Genomic DNA, 19,787 nt, shown 5'->3' with positions numbered 1-19,787 from the left:
CTCCTGTATGCCCCCTACTGGGAATCGAGCCTGCAACCCCGGCATGTGCCCTGATAGGGAATCTAACTGTGACCTCCTGGTGCATATAGGTCCATGCTCAACCACTGAGCTCCATCAACCTGGCCAGTTAGCACATTCTTTACACAGGTTGCAGTACAATTGACTGGGTGTATACTTTTTTTGTTAAATTTATTGAGATGACATTGGTTAATCAAATTATATAGGTTTTGGGAGTACAGTTCTAGAATGCATCTTCTGTATATTGCACTGTGTGTTCACCACCCCAAGTCAAGAGACTGGGTGCTATTCTCATCCTGAGAATTTTCTGACTACCATAATTACATTCCATCCTTTGCATCTTCTTAATTGTCCAATTAATTACAAATCACTTTCAGGGATACATGATCACATAATCAAACCTAACGCATGTTGAATAAATGTCTTGTCTATATGTAATAACACGTGATCCTTTCCTAGAACTGCAAACCTGCTTTAATTAATATTTAAAATTCCTAACTTTATTTCTGGATCAAAAAAAGAGAGAATTTTGAGACAGTCCCTAATGAGGCATTTCGTTTTAAGGTCTTCTAAAACTTATTTCACACTCCCTTAATCTTCCTCCTCCCTCCTCCCCTCTTCAAATCTCGTTTCTTTGGGTGAGAATCTCGCGAGATATTGAGTTCTCATGAAATCTCCCAAGAGCCTCCGCTCTTCCTCTTCCCCCCAAAGCGGCCATAGGTGAGTTGCTCTTTGCGTCTCTCTCCGAGAGTTGAATCCTCCGGTTATCACCGCCATCCTGGCCTTGGGGGCGCCAATCTGGAGGCCCTTGAGAAGAGAACTCTTGCGGTTACTGATTTCTCGCTGAAGGCAGTGTCCCCCTGTGCGCGGGGAAGGGTCGGAGCGCCCGACTTGGCGCCCGGGCAGTGCGGCCTTTGCGGGCCCGAAAAGGGGTACGATGGGAGGGGTTGGGGGCTTTGGGAGCCCGGGTATCCCGTGGTCGGCGCCGCCTCTGACTCCGGAGGTCCAGTGTCTCGCGGTGAGTGAGGGCCGAGTACGCGGCGCGTTTGTGGCCTCGGTGAGAAAATTGGGGCGGAATAGAGTGGGGTCGAGGCTTTCCTCGCTTCAGAGGGGTCTTTCAGATCAGCTGCGTGTCACGTTGGTGACCGCACAGGAGCGTGGGAAGGCACAGCGTCCCTTGTGGAGTTGTGTGAGTGAAGGGGGTTTCTGCGGAGCGGGCGCACGCTGAGGGTGGTGGCCGAGTCTGCCATGACACCCAGTGCGCCGCGTCCTTACGCCCGAGGGAGCCCTAGTTGCACTGAAACAGGCTTCTTGCCACCCAGAGAGGAACGGGGCTGACGCAGGCCGTGCGCCCGGTCTGGTGCCGGCACTGCTGCCTGCAGGCACTGGCGGTCAGAGGGAAAGAGCGTGGCTGCGATGATGCACTTCTTAGGACACCTTTGGATTCATCGTGAAAACAACTGTTCTCTGAGCAGCTGCTGGTTGCATTTAGTGCAGATTTAGGCTGTAAGTGACTGTGCAACCACGTCCTGACAGAATTGCTCCGTCCTCCCGTCCAGGTGACCTCTGAAGATGGTTCGCTATTCGCTAGACCCAGAAAACCCCACAAAATGTAAGTGAACAACACTTAACGCATTTCTTATTTGGGGGTAAGAGAAACGAGATACCCAAAGTTAACCACAGTGTCCTCTGTGTTTTAGCATGCAAATCGAGAGGCTCCAATCTCCGCGTTCACTTCAAGGTATGTGGATCTGTTACGCTCTAAAAGTCGTTGTGGGTGCTCCAGTGAGCTTTTCTTTGACACCATATGCCGAAAAGGCAGCTGCAGTGATGTCTTTCTTAGGACACCTTTGGATTTACCGTGAAAACGAATCAATTCTGAGCAGCCGCCTTCTAGGTGTCGGTCATGAGTGTGTCATGACTGTTGTGATGTTGACATTTTGAGAATTCGAGAACTTCATGCGTGCTTTAAAAGTTGTGATGCCTTAACATGGTTAACTCCCGGTGTGTTTTCTATTTAGAACACGCGTGAAACTGCCCAGGCCATCAAGGGCATGCACATTCGGAAAGCCACCAAGTATCTGAAGGACGTCACCTTAAAGAAGCAGTGCGTGCCTTTCCGTCGTTATAATGGTGGCGTTGGTAGGTGCGCCCAGGTGAGAATTGATGGTTGCTATTTGAAAAGACGGATTGTAAGGGAAAGTGCCTGGATGGGATTAAAATGGCTAAGGTCTTTAATCAGGCTGTTTCTGGTTGCTGTGATGACAGTCTTAGGACACCTTTGGATTAACCGTGAAAAGAACCATGTTCTGAGCAACCTTGAAGTGAATAAAATAATAAGTTGTGTGTGTCTTTGAGAGTACGTTTACTGAAGCAGGGAACAATGAAGCAGGAATGGCTTAGGGCAGTGGTCGGCAAACCACGGCTCTGAGCCACATGCGGATCTTTGGCCCCTTGAGTTTTTAGCAAAGGCCAGCTTAGGAGTACCCTAATTAGGTTAATAACAATGTACCTACCTATATAGTTAAGTTTAAAAAATTTGGCTCTCAAAAGAAATTTCAATCGCACTGTTGATATTTGGCTCTGTTGACTAATGAGATTGCCGACCACTGGCCGAGGGCAGCAGCAGCAACGGGAGAGACGAGGTGCTGCTTTGGCTCCCTAGAAATGTCGGGAAAGGAGTGAGCCAGGGTCCGCCCACTGGAGAGACGGAAAATGGGGTGTTGGAGACAGGTTTAGGGGTTTGGCCCAGGACAAGCTGCTGCTGCCTATTGCTTCCCTGGTTGCAAGTCTCTGTGGGGGCCCTTGGAGTTTAGGAGATGCTTGCCTGCAGGGGAAGAGGGAGAAGGAAAAGAGGAAAGGTGTGGGTATGCTCCCAGGAGGCAGAGCGTGCCATAAATTAATCTTGATTGTAACATTTCATTTAAATTGGGAACTAATAGCCTTTCTTTTTTTTCTTAAGGCAAAACAGTGGGGCTGGACACAGGGTCGCTGGCCCAAAAAGAGTGCTGAATTCTTGCTGCACATGCTGAAAAATGCCGAGAGCAATGCTGAGCTTAAGGTACCCAAAGCATTAACGTCTTTATATGTATCCAACTTGGATGGTTCAGTTAATGTTGTTGTCCAGACTTATACACACAATAAGACACTATTGCAAAGAAACAAATATAGTTATCAAAGTGGTTGCTTTAGTAATGGTTAATGTGATTTATTGCCAATACTTTTTTAAAATGTATTTTTTAAATATATTAAAAGGGAGAGGGTGGGAGAGAGAGAAACATCAATGATGAGAGTTGTTGATCAGCTGCCTCCAGCACAACCCACATTGGGGATTGAGCCTGCAACCTGGGCATATGCCCTGACCTGGAAACGAACCATGACCTCTTGGTTCAAAGATCAATGCTCAGCCACGCCAGCCAGGCTATTGCCTACATTCTTAATGGAGAGATGTTAAATTTCATTAAGAAATTAAATAGTGTGGTCAACAAAATAGGTTTGTCCATTCCCCTTTTGCATTTTGGAAATCTGGGCCAGAATTTAAAATGTGGGTCTCAGGCTATAACCTCCTTTTATTTATATCTATAATAATAATCTATAGTAATAAAAGTATAATATGCTAATTAGACCGGACGTCCTTCCTTCCGGACAAAGCTGCAGCAGGCGAGGCCAAGGCCCTTGCTCTAATTTCATGCATCAGGCCTCTAGTGTGTGTGTGTGTGTGTGTGTATGTGTATGTATATGTATATATATATATTGACTAGAGGCCCAGTGCACGGATTCGTGCACCGGTGGGGTCCCTCAGCCTGGCCTGTGGGGATCAGACAGAAATTGGCACTCCGACATCCCCGGAGGGGTCCTGGAGAGGGCTTGCTCAGCAACTCCTGCTTTGAGCATCTGCCCCTTGGTGATCAGTGCGTGTCATAGCTACTGGCTACTCGGCGGTGGCTTAGCCTTTTAGCCTTTTATCTTAGCCTTTTATATACATAGTTTTTTAGAGAGAGGAAGGGAGTGGGCGAGAGGAACATCGATGTAAGAGTGGAACATGGATCCCCATTGCCTCTTGCACAACCCCCACCTGGGATTGAGCCCAAAACCCTGGCATGTGCCCTGACCATTAATCAAACTGGCAGCCTTTTGGTGCACAGGACAATACCCAACCAAATAAGCCACACCAGCCAGGGCTGGTTATGTAACCTTTTAGCTGCTAAGGCAAGCTGCCAAAATCTTGTTTATCATCAAAGCTTAGAAATTAACACTACTCTTCGTGATCTTCAACATGCACTTAGCATAGCGCTGAGTTTTGGTAGTTTATGTTTAATTTAAGGAAGGCCATTTAGAACCAAGTTGAAAGTAACTGCTTGAACTGATACTCGGCTTAAACTCTTAAAAATTGCTTTTCAAAAATGAGTTCATTAAGGCAGGAACTTAATTTCCAAAGATGGTGTTAAGATAAAGGTTTACCTGATTATGTTCCTTCTCCCTTCTTCCCAGGGTTTAGATGTAGACTCTCTGGTCATCGAGCACATTCAGGTGAACAAAGCACCCAAGATGCGGCGTAGAACCTACAGAGCTCATGGGCGGATTAACCCCTACATGAGCTCTCCCTGCCACATTGAGATGATCCTCACTGAAAAGGAGCAGATTGTTCCCAAACCAGAAGAGGAGGTGGCACAGAAGAAAAAGGTAAATTACTTAGTCTTCGCTCAGTTTCAGTTGTGTATACTAGATGTGTGGTTGCTGTGATGACTAACTTAGGACACCTTTGGAATAACCATGAAAGGAAACTGTTCTGAGCAACCAGCAACCTTGTATTTTATTTTTACTTTCATGGATCTCATTTGTATCTTGATTGATACTGAATAGTAACTTTGTACTATTCGGTACATCAGAACTGTGATTGTCTACTGATAGTCCCACCTACGTGTCCATTGCCACTTCCAAAAATGCCCCTCAGATCTAATAAGCCTATAGTCAGTAACTATGATGACAAGTCAGTGTTGTTTTTGAGAATTGCCTCCTGCCATTGTCAAGTTTAAGGTGTACCACATGATGGCTTGATTTAAGTATAGTGTGAAATGATTGCCACAGTGGGTTCTCATAGATACAGTAAAAATAAGAAAATCGGGGCAAGGATATGATAAGAACTCTGACGATTTCTCTTCCTATCAACTTTCCTATGTATCATACAGCATTGTTAGCTAGTCACGTTCTGTTCAGTTTGTTAGGCCAGGAAACAGAGTGATTCTAGAATCTTCCCTTCACACCAAATAGATATTTTTTTATTGATACCGTCACTTAAATATCCTGTCATTGGAATCCTTAGCAGCCGGTGTCACTGTCTTCAGTGAAAATCAGTTTAAACTCGTTCCCTGATTAGTCATTCCACATCTCTATGCCAAAGGACTTTCATTTTTTAAAATACATTTTTATTGATTTCAGAGAGGAAGGGAGAGAAAGATAGAAACATCAATGAGAATCATTGATCCGCTGCTTCTTGCACAACGAGCTTGCAATCAGAGCATGTGCCCTTGACCAAAATCAAACCTGGGACCCTTTAGTCCACGGGCCGACACTGTCCACTAAGCCACACCAACTAGAGCCCTTTTATGTTGACGTTTCCAGTTCTTTCACTGAAGCTAAGACCTCTTTTTAAGATGTAGTGTGCATGTTTCTTCAGGAAATTTAACAGTAATTTTTATTTTCTTTCCCCAGATATCTCAGAAGAAACTGAAGAAACAGAAACTTATGGCCCGGGAGTAAATTCAGCACAAAATAAATCTAAATAAAAGTAAAAGCAGAATGTTGGTTGTCTTTATTACTAAATATACTTCAAGTGATAAAGCAAGTTTTCTAATTAGAATTTAAAAATAGATGATTCCGTCCTGTCATTAATTTGGGTTATAAACATGCTGTTTTGAATGTCTTGCTGCCTTTTTGCATAAGATGGGATTAAAACATGGAGTTCTGAAAGTTTTTTACAGCCCCTTTATTGAGATTAAACACTGCTATGGATCACCACAGTGCTATGGATCTCCGTATACTGTTAGGAACCTATCACTAAAATCAATTTTAGGACATTTTAATCACCCCAGAGAGGAACCTTGGCGGTGGTTAGCTGTTACTCCCAGCCCTAGGGAACTACTTAGCTATATAGATAGGCCTGTTGACATCTCAAGAAACATCACAGTGTGTGGCCCACTGGCTCTGGTTTTACAGTATTTTCAGGGTTCCTGTATTGTACCTGATGTATTAATTTGTATCAATAAATTGGACATTAGGGTCTTTTAAGCTATTACAAGTAGTGCTGCTGTGCACCTTTGCAGGTTTTTGGATGGGCATGTTCTCGTTTCTCTTGGGTATAAGCCAAGTGTGTAGTAGATGAATCATGGTAACAGCCAGACTGCAGTGTGCCATTTACAATAAATACCCCTAACGGAGGATTGCGATTTTCTCCACGTCTTCAACGCTGATAGTTACTGTGGGAGTGAAGTGGTATAGCCATTTCTCTTAGCCAGTTAAGATTGACTTAATTTACCCTGCCCTTGAATTGAATGCCCTCGTAACTAGGGGAGAGGGTGGTTGTGGGCACAGCTGATTTGAAAACTAAGTGAAGTAACCTTCCCTGCGGTGGTGAGCCATTGGTACAGGCGTCACTGGATCGGAGTGCCTGGGAGCTCAGCTCCGCCCGCGGCCCCGGGGCCCCGCCCAGTCCCCGCCCGGCGGCCCCGGTGCGCCGTGTGTGTCGTCAGCTGACGCAGGCACGTGTTTGTGGGCCCCTTGGGCGGTGTCCATTGGCTCGGCTGCGGCAGGTCCCTCCCTCCGGAAGTGCGGACATTTCCACTTGGGCTCGGTGGTCGCGGGTGAGTGGGGTCGAGTGGGCTGGGGCTTGGGGCCGGGCATAGGGGGCGGGGATGGGCTGTGGCCTCGGCGCGGGCGGGCTGCTCCGCGGGCTTGGGCCGGGCGGCGCGGACCGAGCCCAGCCGGGTCGCGGCTCCTGCCCGGGGCCCCGCGGACCCCTGCGCTGGCCGATGGCCCCCGCCGCCCTGCAGCGCGCCCCTGCCTCCTGCGCCCTCCGCCTGGCCCCGGCCTGCCTTCCCTGTGCCGTTTATCCGCCCCCTTGGCCTGCAGTGTGGGTTTCCTGGCGCCCCTGTTCTCTCCACCACCATTCGCCCTTCTTCTCCTGCCTCCCTCCTTGTCTCTCGCTCAGCCTGACCCGCTCTTTGTCTCCGATGAGACGGTGCTCCTTACGGAACCGGGTTACTACGGGGCGGCGGCCTCCCCATCCACCTGCCGCAACCTGCTCTCTCTAGTCTATTGTGCTGGCCCGAGTCGAATAAGAACATTTCTCCCCTACAACAGTCCTAATCCATTTTGCTTACTTTGTTGTAGTATCCGAGAACTGGTTTGTGGAGGGTAAGTAAAATCGTAATTTTATCAGTTTATCGCAGCCACCTTCGCGACCTTCCTAAGCCACGGTGTCCACATGGCTGAAGTATAATAACTCAGGGAAGAATCATGACGGTTAAGAGATGAAATACAGCAGCTTCCTTCTGAAGAGAGCTAAGAAGTTTTATAAAAGCCATAGGGATGACAAAACTGATTAGTAGCATTTGTTCTCGAGAGTTTATTTGAAACACAGTGCGCAAGTACTTACTTAAAACACAATGACAAGTGGGTAAAAAGGAACCTTTGTGATGGAGGGACTGCCAGTCATCAACTTGCCAGCCTGGTGCTCAGAGAGGCCAGGTGTTTGGAAGGATTTCTGTTGGTTTTGAAGGTTGGGTAGGGAGGTAATGAACATAATCGTTGTGTTTTGGGAAGGGGTAGAGACAAGAGTCTTGAGCTAGGAAACCGGACCTGGGCATTCTGGTCTTAGCCAGCTCTAGTTACTTGTTACCTTTGTGTGAACTTTGGACAGATCACCATTTTTGGCTTTTTTTTTCAGTAATGATTTCATGGCACTTAACTATATGCAGACACTCTTCTGAGCTTTGTATGCATATTAATTTATCTAATCTCCAGTGAGGCAGGTATTATTGTCTACATTTTACACACGAGGGAGTTCAGGCACAGACTGGTTAAGTAATTTGCCCACGAACACCGCATAGAAAGTGGGGGAAACATCTCAAATCCAGGCAGCTGCCAGCCAGGCAGCTTGGTGATGCTGTGGTACCTGTGAGAGTGTGCCGCACCTGCCCCAGACCACCTTTTCAGGAGCCCAGATCACATTCTAATGTTTATGGACACAAATAGTGATTCCTTGAAAAACAGTGAAAAAGACTCACCACTCGTTTGGCTTTAAACTATTTTGGTAAATTCTTAAGTTGTTACTTTAATTTGACTAGGGGACCTTTTTAAAAAGTGGTTATGAATCCTTTGTAAAATAGCTCTTCATTCATTGATGTACATCCGGATTTTTGTTTGTAGCTCTCGTAATTCATTTCAAAGTCATTAAGATTGAATTGTCTGTGCCATTGTTCACTTGTATTGTGAGTAATTTTAAATTGCCTTAGTGTAGTCATGATGAAATTTTAACATCCTGAATTACTAGCCTTACGCAGTGTTCTGAGGCTTCTCAGTTGTGTTTTTTTTTAAAATATGTTTTTATTTATTTTGAGAGGGAGAGGGAGAGAGAGGAACAGCAATGAGAGAACCATCCATCGACTGCCTCCTGCACGCCCCCTGCTGGGGATGGAGCCCACAACCCTGGCGTGTGCCCTGATTGGGAATCAAACCTGCAGCTTCTTAGTGCTGTTCAACCAACTGAGCAACGCCAGCCAGGCCATAGTGTCTTCATTTTTAAGGCCTATTCTAAGGGATTAAAAATTCTTGTAAATTTAAGAAGTCTTTGGTTTAATAGTATTTTGTGGAAGTAGTATTTGTTCTTTTTCAGTAGCTGATTTTGAGAAATTCTAAGGTGATTTCTAATTATCAAAGAAATTAGATGTGTTAATTTTTGGAAATAAACAAATTTCCTATACTAATAACAAACAATTTACTTATAATAATAATAAATAAACTAATAAATAATTTTATTACACGGTACACCTTAATTGCCATTAAAAAAGAAAAAGCAGTTAAATCAAGGGAGAATTCTTGCCTGGAAAAGGCCAACCAGTTTGCAGCTTAGGGGTCTTCCAAAGTGATATCTTAGAGTTTCATATAATGTTTGCCCTTAGCATTGTAGGTTTGGCTGATTAAGTCATAACCACCAAGTTCCTTAATGTTTTGTGCCTGCCTTTGCTGTGTGTGTAAATTAAGATGCAGAGGTACCCAGCCTCACTGGGTTTTGTGTTTTTTTCTCACTGGGTTTTGGATAAATGAGTTATACAGTTGTCCTTCAGTATCCTCAAGGGATTGGTTCCAGGATACCCTTCCACATCCCCTCCCCCCCCATACCAAAATTCCTGGGTGCGCAAGTCCCCCATATAAAAGGTGCCGTGTTTGTAAACAGGCTCCAGTAGGCCTACCCATCACTTCCTCTGCGTGGATTTCGCGATGCCCCGGCCAGCGGGGTCTTCTAACGGGGGTACCGAGGCAGCGCACCTAAGAGAATGAGAGACAGACAAGGGACGCAAAGAATGGAAGCAAGACAAAGGGGTTTCTGATCAAGCCTCGAAATTTTATTTTTTACATCGTTCCTTATATGTGATTTCTAGAAGGGTGGATGCATAGGAGGGGTGGGGGCTGACCTAGATAATCGGCTAAAGTCGTAAAGGGTGCGGACTATAGATAAAGGGTGTGGCCGTTGAAGGGCGGCTACAGAAGGAATGCTTTGTCCTCAGGCAAGAGGAAAAGAGGAAGTGGGCCTAGTTTCAGTAACTTACTGAAGGTCAGAGTTAATCCTTTGACCAACTCTTGGCTCCTGACATCGCGAGGTGCTCTGTGCATAGCAAATCCAGGTTTTGCTTTTTGGAATTTTCTGGGATTTTCTTTTCACATGTTTTCGATTTGGGGTTGGTTGACTCCATGTTGCAAAACCTGGGGATACAGAAGGCCAATTGTATATGCAAAGCATTAAACTGCGTAGCACCTAGCAAATGTTGGCATCTTTATCGTTAAATTTATGGTTGGGGAGCAGTGATTGGAGACACTTGGAAGCGGGAACGTCGCTGTTATTTTCATGCCTACCACCTGTTACTCCTTTACCCTGCAGATAGCAGTGTCTTTAATAGGTTCTTGCATTTAGCTAATAGTAGGATCTAAGTTTTTCGTTCAGTGTAGAAATAATCCTTTCGAATACCCTAATCTAGCTCAATTCCTTTAGTCACTCATCTATGAGGAACTAATTAGTTTTTTCTTTGCATCTATCAGTTCAGGAGCTCCCACCTGGGACAATGGTGTGCATTCCTTGTATCGTCATTCCAGTTCTGCTCTGGATCTACAAAAAGTTCCTGGAGCCATACATATACCCTCTGATTGCCCCCTTTGTTAGTCGCATATGGCCTAGAAAAGCTGTGCAAGAATCCAATGATGCAAGCAAAGGCAAAATAGACTATAAGGTAAGAACATTGAAATACCTCGCATAGGAAGGCTGGGTGAGGGGGTGGTACAGTCAGGGTAAACTTTGGTTTTTGGAAAGGCAAGTTCTTGGAACCAGAAGCTTCATCAATGTGTCTTAATTTCCTTCTTTTTTAAACTGGGGGGGCGGGTGGGGGTTGGCTTTCCCTCGGAGCCTTTCCCGGCCCCCTCTTTTTCCTCCCGGGCGAGTTACCTTTGTCTTTCTCTCTTCGAAGCTCCAAGGGCTTTTTTCCTGAGTCTGTGCAGCCCAGCTGGCTCCCTTCTACTACTTTTATGACTTTCTAAATAAACTTTCTCTTCTAGTTTAGAAGAAAAAGAAAGGAATTTGGGTTTGTTTGTTTTTAAGAAATTAACAGTTGGTTTAAGCTAAAGTTTTAAACTAGGCCTCTGATTAATGCAGTTGCTCCTTGCCAATGGCCAAGATAATAGCCAGTGTTTCCTGGCTGGTGAGAGTAATGGGAAATGGCTCATGGGTGCGAAGAGATAACATGAAAAAAAGCCAGTGTCACTGGTTGATAATCTTGGTGGGAGACTTAATTTAGGAGGATCATAGAAATTTATTTATTTATTTATTATTTATTTATTTATTTATGTGTATTTTTATTGACTTCAGAGAAGAAGGGAGAGGGAGAGAGAGAAACATCCATGAGGAGAGAGAATCATGGACAGGCTGCCTCCTGCACGCCCCCTATGGTTGGGGATGGAGCCCACAACCTGGGCATGTGCCCTTGACTGGGAATCGAACCCGTGACCTCTTGGTTCCTAGGTCGACGCTCAACCATTGAGCCACACTGGCTGGGCTTTTAAAAATATATATATTTTATTGATTTTTTACAGAGAGGAAGGGAGAGGGAGAGAGAGTTAGAAACATCTATGAGAGAGAAACATCAATCAGTTAGGGCCGTTATTTTATTTTTTTATAAAATGAAGTTATTTTTTTAAATGACTATTTAGAGACAGCCCCTTGTTTTTAGCAATGGTCCTTGTTACATTCAACTTCGATTGTATTCAACTGCACTGAGCCAAAACTGAAGCAGAGTTTTTTCATTCTGAAGTTTGTCCACTGCTTTCAAAGAGAGTATCTTTGAACATAACTTTGATTGTGTTCAACTGCACTGAGCCATCCTGCGTAATTCTAGAAGCAGAGTTTTTTCATTCTGAAGTTTGTTGACTGCTTTCAAAGAGAGTATCTCTTATGATGAGTGAGTGTCTTGTAATAATCTCTAAAATGGTTTTTCATTTTAGGGTGCAGACATAAATGGATTACCAACACAAGGATCGACAGAAATCTCTGATAAAAAGAAAGACTAAAGGCATTGACTCTGGGACCTCCTTGTTTTCAAAATGGACCTAATAATGTGAAGCACCTTCTTTGTAATTGTCTCTGACCTTTTTCTCTTAGACCAGAACTCGGGGGGGATGTGTAGGTGTTTACCTGATACTGACCAGGAAATACATGGTATTTATATTTAGAATGTATTTAGTTATAGTTAATGATCTCATTCCCGTGTTCCTTTTTCATTAACGTAGCTTTAATAGTATGAATAAATAGGAGGATTGCGCCAGTAGGCATTGTTACTGAATCGGTACCTAAACACCCTTGGGCTTCTAGCTTCTGTTCAGCTCTTTGAATTTGAGTGGAGTGTATTTTCACTATGAAACAGTACAGTGAGATTGTGCAGGGAAATGAAAGGGAGTGTTTGGAGGCGATAATGACTTGAAACATAAAGTTGTAATCACTGCCCAGCACAATGGAGCCCCTTATCTGCCAGAGTAGAAATTACAGATTATTGCTCTGAAGAAAATAGCAAAGAAGAAATTGAGGAAATTTCTTTGAGGAAAAATGGAACAGTTTTTACATAAATGTCTAATGCATATTATAAAATTCTAATCTTGGTTGCATTCCTTCTATTCCTACAGAATGTATTAAATATTCAGTTTAGCTTGTGGTTGGGGTTTGGCTTTTTTTCCCTTTTTTTCTTTTAAGTTCAAATATTTCTTAAAAGGGACATTTTTCACCATATCAGAAAGCAGAATTATAATAGCGTGCTGGCATCTGGACAGTTCTGAGACAACAATATGTTATTTTTTAAAGTGGATTGTATCGGTTATTTATTGTCGCATAACAAGACCCTCCAAAACGTAGTGGTTTTCAACAACAGTGACATGACTGGACAGTTCTTTGCTGGTCTGGGCCTCTATATGGTCTTTCACCCCTGGGTTGCTTCACTGTAGGGACTTATAAATGTTCAGTGGTGATGAACCATATTTACTTTATATCATATTTACTTATTCCCTCTGAGGCAGGAATGGTTGGAAGAGACTTCTACCTTTGGGTCCCCAATGATGTCCTGGGTTCTAACCAAGGCACTGTTGAACTCTATGTGTGAGCAAGTCAGTGACTCACCCTGGTCTTCATTTGATAGAAATCAGTAGGTTTTCAAGTGTTCTGCCCCAACCCACCTGCGGGATAAGATAAATTCCCTTTAGCAACTAAATTCAGTTGATTAGTTTGTTGTTTAAAGTATAAACACTATATTACAAAAATAGCAGGTGTTCATAGTAAGACAGTGCCATGGAAAGTTCAATGAAAAGTTCATGTTCTTTTCACTCCTCTCATTCCCTCTCCACAAATGTAACCACCGTTAGTTCTTTTGTGTAGCCTTCTAGCAACTTCCTTAACATTCCTTTGTTTTTATTAAATACTAGGGGCCCGGTGCACGAAATTCGTGCACTGGGGTTAAGGGTCCCTCAGCCCAACCTGCCCCCTCTCACATACTGGGTGCCCTCAGGGGATGTCCTACTGATGGCTTAGGCCCACTCCCCACTCTCCTTTGTGGGAGGCAACTGGGCTGATCAGGGGAAGGCACCGGCCCCATCACCCCACTGCTGCAGCCACTACCAGTCACCACAGCCACGAAGGTGTTTTCATCAACATGGACTCCAGTCCCTTCACCAAGAAAAAATGACAACTTTCTTTAGGCATTTTCAAGATGTGTCTTTCATAGGATACGCTTTTTTTTTTTTTTTTAATCCTCACCTGAGGGTATGTTCCCATTGATTTTTAGAGTGTGGAAGAGAGAGGGAGAGACAGAGAGAAACATCAATGTGAGAGGGACACTTTGATTGGTTGCCTCCTGTATGAGCCCTGACCATGGGCACCAGGCTGGGGGGCATGCAGGGACCCCTGGGCTGCACACAGTGGTGGCCCCCAAGGGTCTCCACACACCCCAGAGGCCAGCAGCCAGCCCCCCATCATGTGCGCCAGGCTGGGGGCGTGGAACCAAACTGCCTCTTGGTGCTGGAGCATTCCCAAGCTGCTGGGGGCACAATGGTGACAGGGGATGTTCCCACCCCGCCCCGCCCCCAGCCCCTTGGCTCCTGCACCTATAGGCTCAAAGTGGCCAGGGGGTGTTCTGGGAACCCTGCCACTCAGGACCTAAGCAAGGGGCCTTCAGGCTCGGACTGGCCTGGGTCCTGAGGATGTTTGCGGGACCCAGCCCCTTGGCGCCTGCACCCTTAGGCTCCAAGTGGCCAGGGGGCATTCTGGGACCCTGCCGCTCAGGACCTAAGTGTGGGCCTACAGGCTCTGATCCGCCTGGGTCCGGAGGATGTTTATGGGACCCAGGCTGCTCAGGACCTAAGCGCAGGCCTACAGGCTCTGAGCGGCCTGGGTCCGGAGGACCGTTACAGGACTCAGGCTGCTCAGCACCCGCATATGCAAATTAACCGCCATGTTGTTCGTTCTGATTGGCTGTGGGCGTAGTGAAGGTGCGGTCAATTTGCATGTTTGGGTATTATTAGGTTAGATATCTTTTTTTAAATTATAATGTTGCAAGATGTATACTACCTCTACTCCCTTAAGTCCCCAAAGGCTTTACTCATTTAGCTGTTGCTTTTGTCTTATGTTTTACCTCTGTATTTCTAAATTTTATATATATTGCCATTTTTGGAACTGTCAACTTTCTACATTACTTACTTCCTTCCAGGGCTGAGTTATAACTATCTTACACTGTGTTTCCTCTACATTACCGACTTCCTTCCATGGCTGAGTTATAACTATTTACACTGTGTTTCCTCTACTCTCCCACACATCTTCCATGTAGGTTTTTGTAAATACTGGTTAAGTAATTGATCGGTATTTATATCATGATGACTATGCCGCATGCCTTCCACTTGCCTCTCCAAATCTCTGCTCCTTTCACCCTACTTTGCTGCCCAAGAAAGCTGCCTGGACTCCCATCAACAGACTTTCCATGGCCTCTGCGTTCTGTGGGGTCTGGCCAGCGGGGATCTGCAGCAGGGATGGAGGGAGGGTACGGGGGCCTGATGCAGCGGGGATCTCCCTTTTCTGCGTCCCGTGCGGAAAGAGAGATGAACGAACCGGTTCTAAATGGAGGCGGCCAGGGATTGAGAAATATTAGAAATAAAGAAAACAAGACGAAGAAATAGAGTCATAAAGCTGGGAGGTGGGTGGATCTTTCTGTGCCTTGCTGAGGCCACAGAACAGATCCAGACTGCAAAGCTGGTGCTTTATTTATAATCAGGGACAAACAAGGTAATCTACAATGTTGTTGTAAGTTTAACTTGTTTTGGCAGCACTTGCTGCCCCTCCCACAGCCCACTATCCAATTAAGCAAGAAAAGGAAATAAAAGTTATTCCAATTGGAAAAGAGGAAGTAAAATTATCTCTGTTCACAGATGATTTGTAAATAGAAAAACCTAAAGATTCCACAAAAGACTGTTAGCACTAAAAAACTGAATTTAGCAAAGTGACAGGATAAAAAGCACAAAAATCAGTTGCATTGTTATACACCAACAATTAAATATCTGAACAGGAAATTAAGAAAACAATTACATTTACTATAATATCAAAGAGAAAAAAAACTTAGGAATTAACTTGACTAAGAAAGTGAAAGACTTGAGACAATGAAAACCAAAAAGGTTGTGGGTTCGATTCCTGGTCAAGGCACATACCTAGGTTGAGAGTGCTATCCCCAGTCAGGGCACGTGCGGGAGGCAACTGATTGTTGACTCGCTCACATCAATGTTTCTATCTCTCCTTCTCTCTCCCTTCCTCTCACTTTAAAATAAAGCATTTTAAAAAAGACAAAACTACAAAATATTATTGAAATAAACTGAAATAAATGAAAGATGTTATTTATTATGGAAAAGACATCTTATATTCATGAATTGAAAGACAATAACAGAATATTGTTAAAAAGTCAATATTACCCACATTCAATACAGTCCGTATTAAAATCCCAATGATGAATTTTGCAGAAATAGAAAAACCACAACAATCTTGAAAAAGAAGAGCAAAGTTGGAGGATGCACACTTCCTGATTTCAAAACTTACTACAAAGCTAAAGTAACCAAAACAGTGTGGTACTGTAACAAAAACAAACATGTAAGTCAATGAAATAGAATAGAGAGAATAGAGGGATTAGCAATAAACCTTTCACGTAAGGCTAATTTTTGACAAGAGTGGGGAGAAGGCAGTCTTTTCAACAAATGGTACTGAGAAAACTGGGTATCTACATGCAAAAGAATAAAGTTGGAGCCTTGGCTAATACTCTATAAAAAAAAAAATTAACACAAAATGGATCAAAGACCTAAACATAAGAGCTACAACATAAAACTCTTAGAAGAAAATATAGGGGAAAAGCTTCACAACATTGAATTTGGCAATGATTTCTTGGATGTGATGCCAAAGGCACAGGCAATAAAAAACAGACAAATTGCAGGTTTGACAAATTGCAGGTTTATGAAAATAAAACTTTTTGACAATATTGCAGATTTAGACCTGTTAATTGCCTCCATTAAAAATTATTTTCTGAAAATCAGCCCTCAATAAAAGGATTTGAATAAGAACAAAGTTAAAAAACTTAACAATAGATAAAATGCTAAAAATGCTCTTCTTCCATTTTTCAAAGCCCTCCAAGGGAATCGCTTAACTTCGGAATGATTATTCGGTTGGACTGAAGAGGAGCGTTGATCAAGTTAAACCACCAGAATAAGTGGTGTAGGCAGGGTAAGGAAGTGACTCCATCCAGCACCAGAGAGGCCTAGCCGCTTCTGAATTTTGCCACGTGGCTATGCAGTTGCCTTGGAGGCGCTGAGGGTGGTGGTGGAGAAACTACCAACGCCTGAAGGACTACATCTCCCAGAAGTCCGCGCGCCACGTGCCACGTGATCACTGGCTGGTGCGCGCCCCGCCGTTCGGTTCCCAGCTGCGTTCTCGGCCGCTTCCCTCTTCCCTCCCAGCCTCCGGGCCTCCGCACTGACGCGGCCCGGGCGGGAGCCGAGCCGGAGCCGGAGCCGCAGAGACGCGGAAACATGGAGGCCTGAGCCTCTGCCACTCGCTCGTCCGTGAGCTGGAAGCGGATCTCCCTGCCGGCTGAGACAGGTGGGCTGGGAGATCCGCCGGGCCCCCAGCTCCTTGGCAGAGCGGATTAGGGGGCACCCTTTTCCCCCTCCCCCTCCGGTCAGCGTCAGGAGCTGGGGGGCAGCGCCGCCCCGGAGGCGGAGAAGGGTCCCTTCCGGCCAGTGGGGACGGGCCCCCCGGGAGAGGCTGTGCCCCAGGCCCCTCCCTCCGCTCCGGGATACTGTGGCGCGTAGGGCGGAGCGGCGAGGGGTGTGTAATCCCGGGAGGGCGAGGGATCTGGGTCCGAGGCTGGTGTTGGGAGTTGGGGGGGCGGATACCGAAGAGCAGGTCAGCCTTTCGGGAGACAAATGGGTGTGTGATGGGCAGGGCGGGCAATAGTGTTTACTTTTTCTTTTTTGACAAGTACATTTTTATGGAGACGTAATGCACACACCATAAAATTCACTTTTAAAAGTACAGTTGAAGTACAACTCAGGGTTTTTAGCATATTCAGAGGGGTGTGCAACGAATCCTAAACATCTTGATCGCCCCAAAAGGAAACCCATACCCAATAGCAGTCACTCCTTCTCCCCTCCCCCGTCCTCTGACATCTAGCGATTGTGTTTTAACTGAGGGTGAGAGTGGGAGGTTAGCTCACGTGTTTGTGGGGATGGAGGGTAGTGGGGTGATAAAGCTGATAGGATGCCAGTGCTGGAAATAGGTAAAAAGTGATAGGACGGATGTCATAGGGCCAGCAAAGGGGTACACTGACAGACTGACTAGCGGGGCAGTTGGAGGGGGGTTCTCGAAGGGGGAGAAAGAAGGATGGGGGAGAGGTATGTAGTGAGAAGGCAGGTGCTGAAAGATGTGAAAACATGGGGAGGGGTGCAGGGGGTGGAGCGCAGGGTAACCTTACAGAGGAACAAGGCACTTGGGCTGATGAGGGCTCGGAGAGAGGAACGGAGCTAGAGAATCGATAGGAATCGGTGCATGGTTGCTGCCGAGCTTGAAGTTTATAACTGTATAGATTCCTAGAGTGATTATTCTGCTCCGTAGTTTTTATCTTGCATAATCCTCTCGGCAACTCAGAGAGACTGGGCAAGTCTAAATATTTCCATTCTGCAGATGCAGTCTTTTAGAGGTTAGGTGACTTGCTGAATCTCGTAAGGTTAGTAAACAAGGAAGAATGAGGTGAGGATTAAAGAATAATTGATGAGACTTTCAGTTGCAGGTGGATTAAATGGCAGAGAATTGAGGTGGGGCAATGTTACAGGAAGGAGAGTCAACTATTAGATATGTTAAGAAGTCTATATTATTTGATAGGTCAAATCTTTGTTCTTGTACCCTTTGAATATAGAAAAGTTCAAGCAGTGGAATAATATACCCCTATGTACCCATTCCTCAACTCCAACCGTTAGTAACTCAGGCTAACTTGGTTTTATCTATACCCCTATCCATTCATATCCCTACTCCCAATTATTTTAAAACAGATTATCAGTATACCATTTCACTTGTAAATATTTGAGTATACGGTATATCTGTAGAATAGTGAGTCACTCTCTTTTTTTTAAAAAAATACATTTTTATTTATTTCATTGAGGAAGGGAGAGGGAAAGAGAGATAGAAACATCAATGATGAAAGAATCGTTGATTGGCTGTCTCCTGCACATTCCCAGCTGGGGCTCATGTGCCCTGATCCAGAATTGAACCATGACCTCCTGGTTCATAGGTTGACGCTCAACCACTGAGCCACGCTGGCCAGGCCACTCTCTTTTTAATAGACCCACAATACCATTATCACAACTAAACATTAATAGTAAGCTCTTAATATCAAAATCTAGGACTTATTTTTTAAATGTGGTATTTGTTTTATACAAGGGATAAGCAGTGCAAACACTTAGATGTTAGACGCTGAAAAATAGAATTGTTTTCCTTTTTGTTTTGTTTTTAATCCTCACCTGAGGGTATTTTCCCATTAGTTTTTAGAGAGAGTGGAAGAGAGAGGGAAAGACAGAGAAATAGCGACGTGAGAAAAACATTGATTGGTTGCCTCCTGCACATGCCCGGACCAGGGCCTGGGCGGGGGAGGATCCTGAAACCAAGGTACTTGCCCTTGACCGGAATCGAACCCAGGACCCTTTGGTCCTCAGGCCAACACTCTATCCACGTCTGCCCAAACCAGCTAGGGCAGAAATGCAGACACCAGGCTGATTGGGGGGAGGGGCGGTATAGGCAAAATAGGTGAAGGTGGTCAAAAGGCACAAACTTCCAGTTGTAAGATAACTAAGTCCTCTGAATGTGATGTATAGCATGGTGACCATAGTCAGTAATACTGTATTGTATTCCAGGCACGTGCCCCGGGCTGGAATTGGACCCAGGACCCTTCAGTCCATGGGCCAATGCTCTATACACTGAGCCAAACCAGCCAGGGCTGTATTTTTTGTTTTGTTTTTTAAATATATTTTTATTGGCTTGAGAGAGGGAGAGAGAGATAGAAACATCAATAAAGAGAGAGAATCATTGATTGGCTGCCTCCTGCACACCCCTCACTGGGGAATGGAGCCCGTAATCCGGGCACGAGCCTGACCGGCAATTGAACCGTCATCTCCTGATTCATAGGTTGATGCTCAACCACTGGGCCACAGTGTCTGAGCTCTTTCCAGCTTCTTATTCTGTCATCCCTAGGGTGTGGCCCTTGATTCTGGGTCCAGGATGGCTGCTGGTGGTCTTGCTAGTATCCAAGCGGCAGGATGGAGGAAGGGACAGAGAAGTGGCTGTACACTCTTAGAGGAAGTTCTGTGTAATTCAGTGATAACCAATACTTAGTCATATGATCTTTCTGGCTGCAAGAGAGTTTGGGAAATGTATCTTAGCTGGACGG

The 19,787-nt window shown here is 45.0% G+C and overlaps 3 protein-coding genes and 4 non-coding genes across 11 annotated transcripts in view; all 7 read left to right on the top strand.

The window, feature by feature from the left end:
- Positions 1 to 691: 691 nt before the first annotated feature.
- On the top strand, positions 692 to 5,818 carry RPL17 (ribosomal protein L17). 2 transcript variants are annotated; one of them, XM_028155642.2, is made up of 7 exons: positions 692 to 738; positions 1,578 to 1,630; positions 1,719 to 1,759; positions 2,040 to 2,174; positions 2,981 to 3,079; positions 4,510 to 4,701; positions 5,731 to 5,818. In XM_028155642.2, exons 2-7 carry the CDS (start codon positions 1,591 to 1,593, stop codon positions 5,776 to 5,778), a joined length of 555 nt encoding a protein of 184 aa, XP_028011443.1. In that variant the 5' UTR covers positions 692 to 738; positions 1,578 to 1,590; the 3' UTR covers positions 5,779 to 5,818. The 2 variants fall into 2 exon arrangements, with proteins under 2 accessions (XP_028011443.1, XP_054579779.1); XM_054723804.1 differs by lacking the exon at positions 692 to 738 and adding an exon at positions 1,012 to 1,036.
- On the top strand, positions 1,430 to 1,494 carry LOC114234034 (small nucleolar RNA SNORD58). The gene has a single exon (XR_003620233.1). It is a non-coding gene; the product is annotated as a small nucleolar RNA SNORD58 (small nucleolar RNA).
- On the top strand, positions 1,841 to 1,905 carry LOC114234032 (small nucleolar RNA SNORD58). Its single transcript, XR_003620231.1, has one exon. It is a non-coding gene; the product is annotated as a small nucleolar RNA SNORD58 (small nucleolar RNA).
- Positions 2,272 to 2,336, top strand: LOC114234031 (small nucleolar RNA SNORD58). The gene has a single exon (XR_003620230.1). It is a non-coding gene; the product is annotated as a small nucleolar RNA SNORD58 (small nucleolar RNA).
- On the top strand, positions 4,753 to 4,816 carry LOC114234033 (small nucleolar RNA SNORD58). Its single transcript, XR_003620232.1, has one exon. It is a non-coding gene; the product is annotated as a small nucleolar RNA SNORD58 (small nucleolar RNA).
- Positions 5,819 to 6,771: 953 nt separating the features above from the next.
- On the top strand, positions 6,772 to 11,910 carry C12H18orf32 (chromosome 12 C18orf32 homolog). Of its 3 annotated transcripts, XM_054723805.1 has the most exons (4): positions 6,787 to 6,878; positions 7,408 to 7,431; positions 10,333 to 10,520; positions 11,785 to 11,910. In XM_054723805.1, the coding sequence occupies exons 3-4, from the start codon at positions 10,356 to 10,358 to the stop codon at positions 11,848 to 11,850; spliced, it is 231 nt and encodes a 76-aa protein (XP_054579780.1). In that variant the 5' UTR covers positions 6,787 to 6,878; positions 7,408 to 7,431; positions 10,333 to 10,355; the 3' UTR covers positions 11,851 to 11,910. The 3 variants fall into 3 exon arrangements, with proteins under 3 accessions (XP_008146493.1, XP_054579780.1, XP_054579781.1); XM_008148271.3 differs by lacking the exon at positions 7,408 to 7,431 and having other exon boundaries at positions 6,772 to 6,878; XM_054723806.1 differs by lacking the exons at positions 6,787 to 6,878; positions 7,408 to 7,431 and adding an exon at positions 7,774 to 7,808.
- A 4,835-nt stretch (positions 11,911 to 16,745) lies between these two features.
- Positions 16,746 to 19,787, top strand: part of DYM (dymeclin) — a 241,845-nt gene continuing 238,803 nt past the window's right edge. The window contains exon 1 of one of the 2 annotated variants that reach the window (XR_008557825.1): positions 16,746 to 16,948. The gene's annotated coding sequence lies outside the window, so the exon portion shown is untranslated. The remainder of the gene's footprint in view (positions 16,949 to 19,787) is intronic. The other variant, XM_008148270.3, reaches the window with a different exon arrangement.

The sequence above is a fragment of the Eptesicus fuscus genome, chromosome 12 (assembly GCF_027574615.1).
Source record: "Eptesicus fuscus isolate TK198812 chromosome 12, DD_ASM_mEF_20220401, whole genome shotgun sequence".
NCBI lineage: Eukaryota > Metazoa > Chordata > Mammalia > Chiroptera > Vespertilionidae > Eptesicus > Eptesicus fuscus.
Note: the sequence above shows the minus strand (reverse complement) of the source record. Positions and strands in the feature narration are given on the sequence as shown.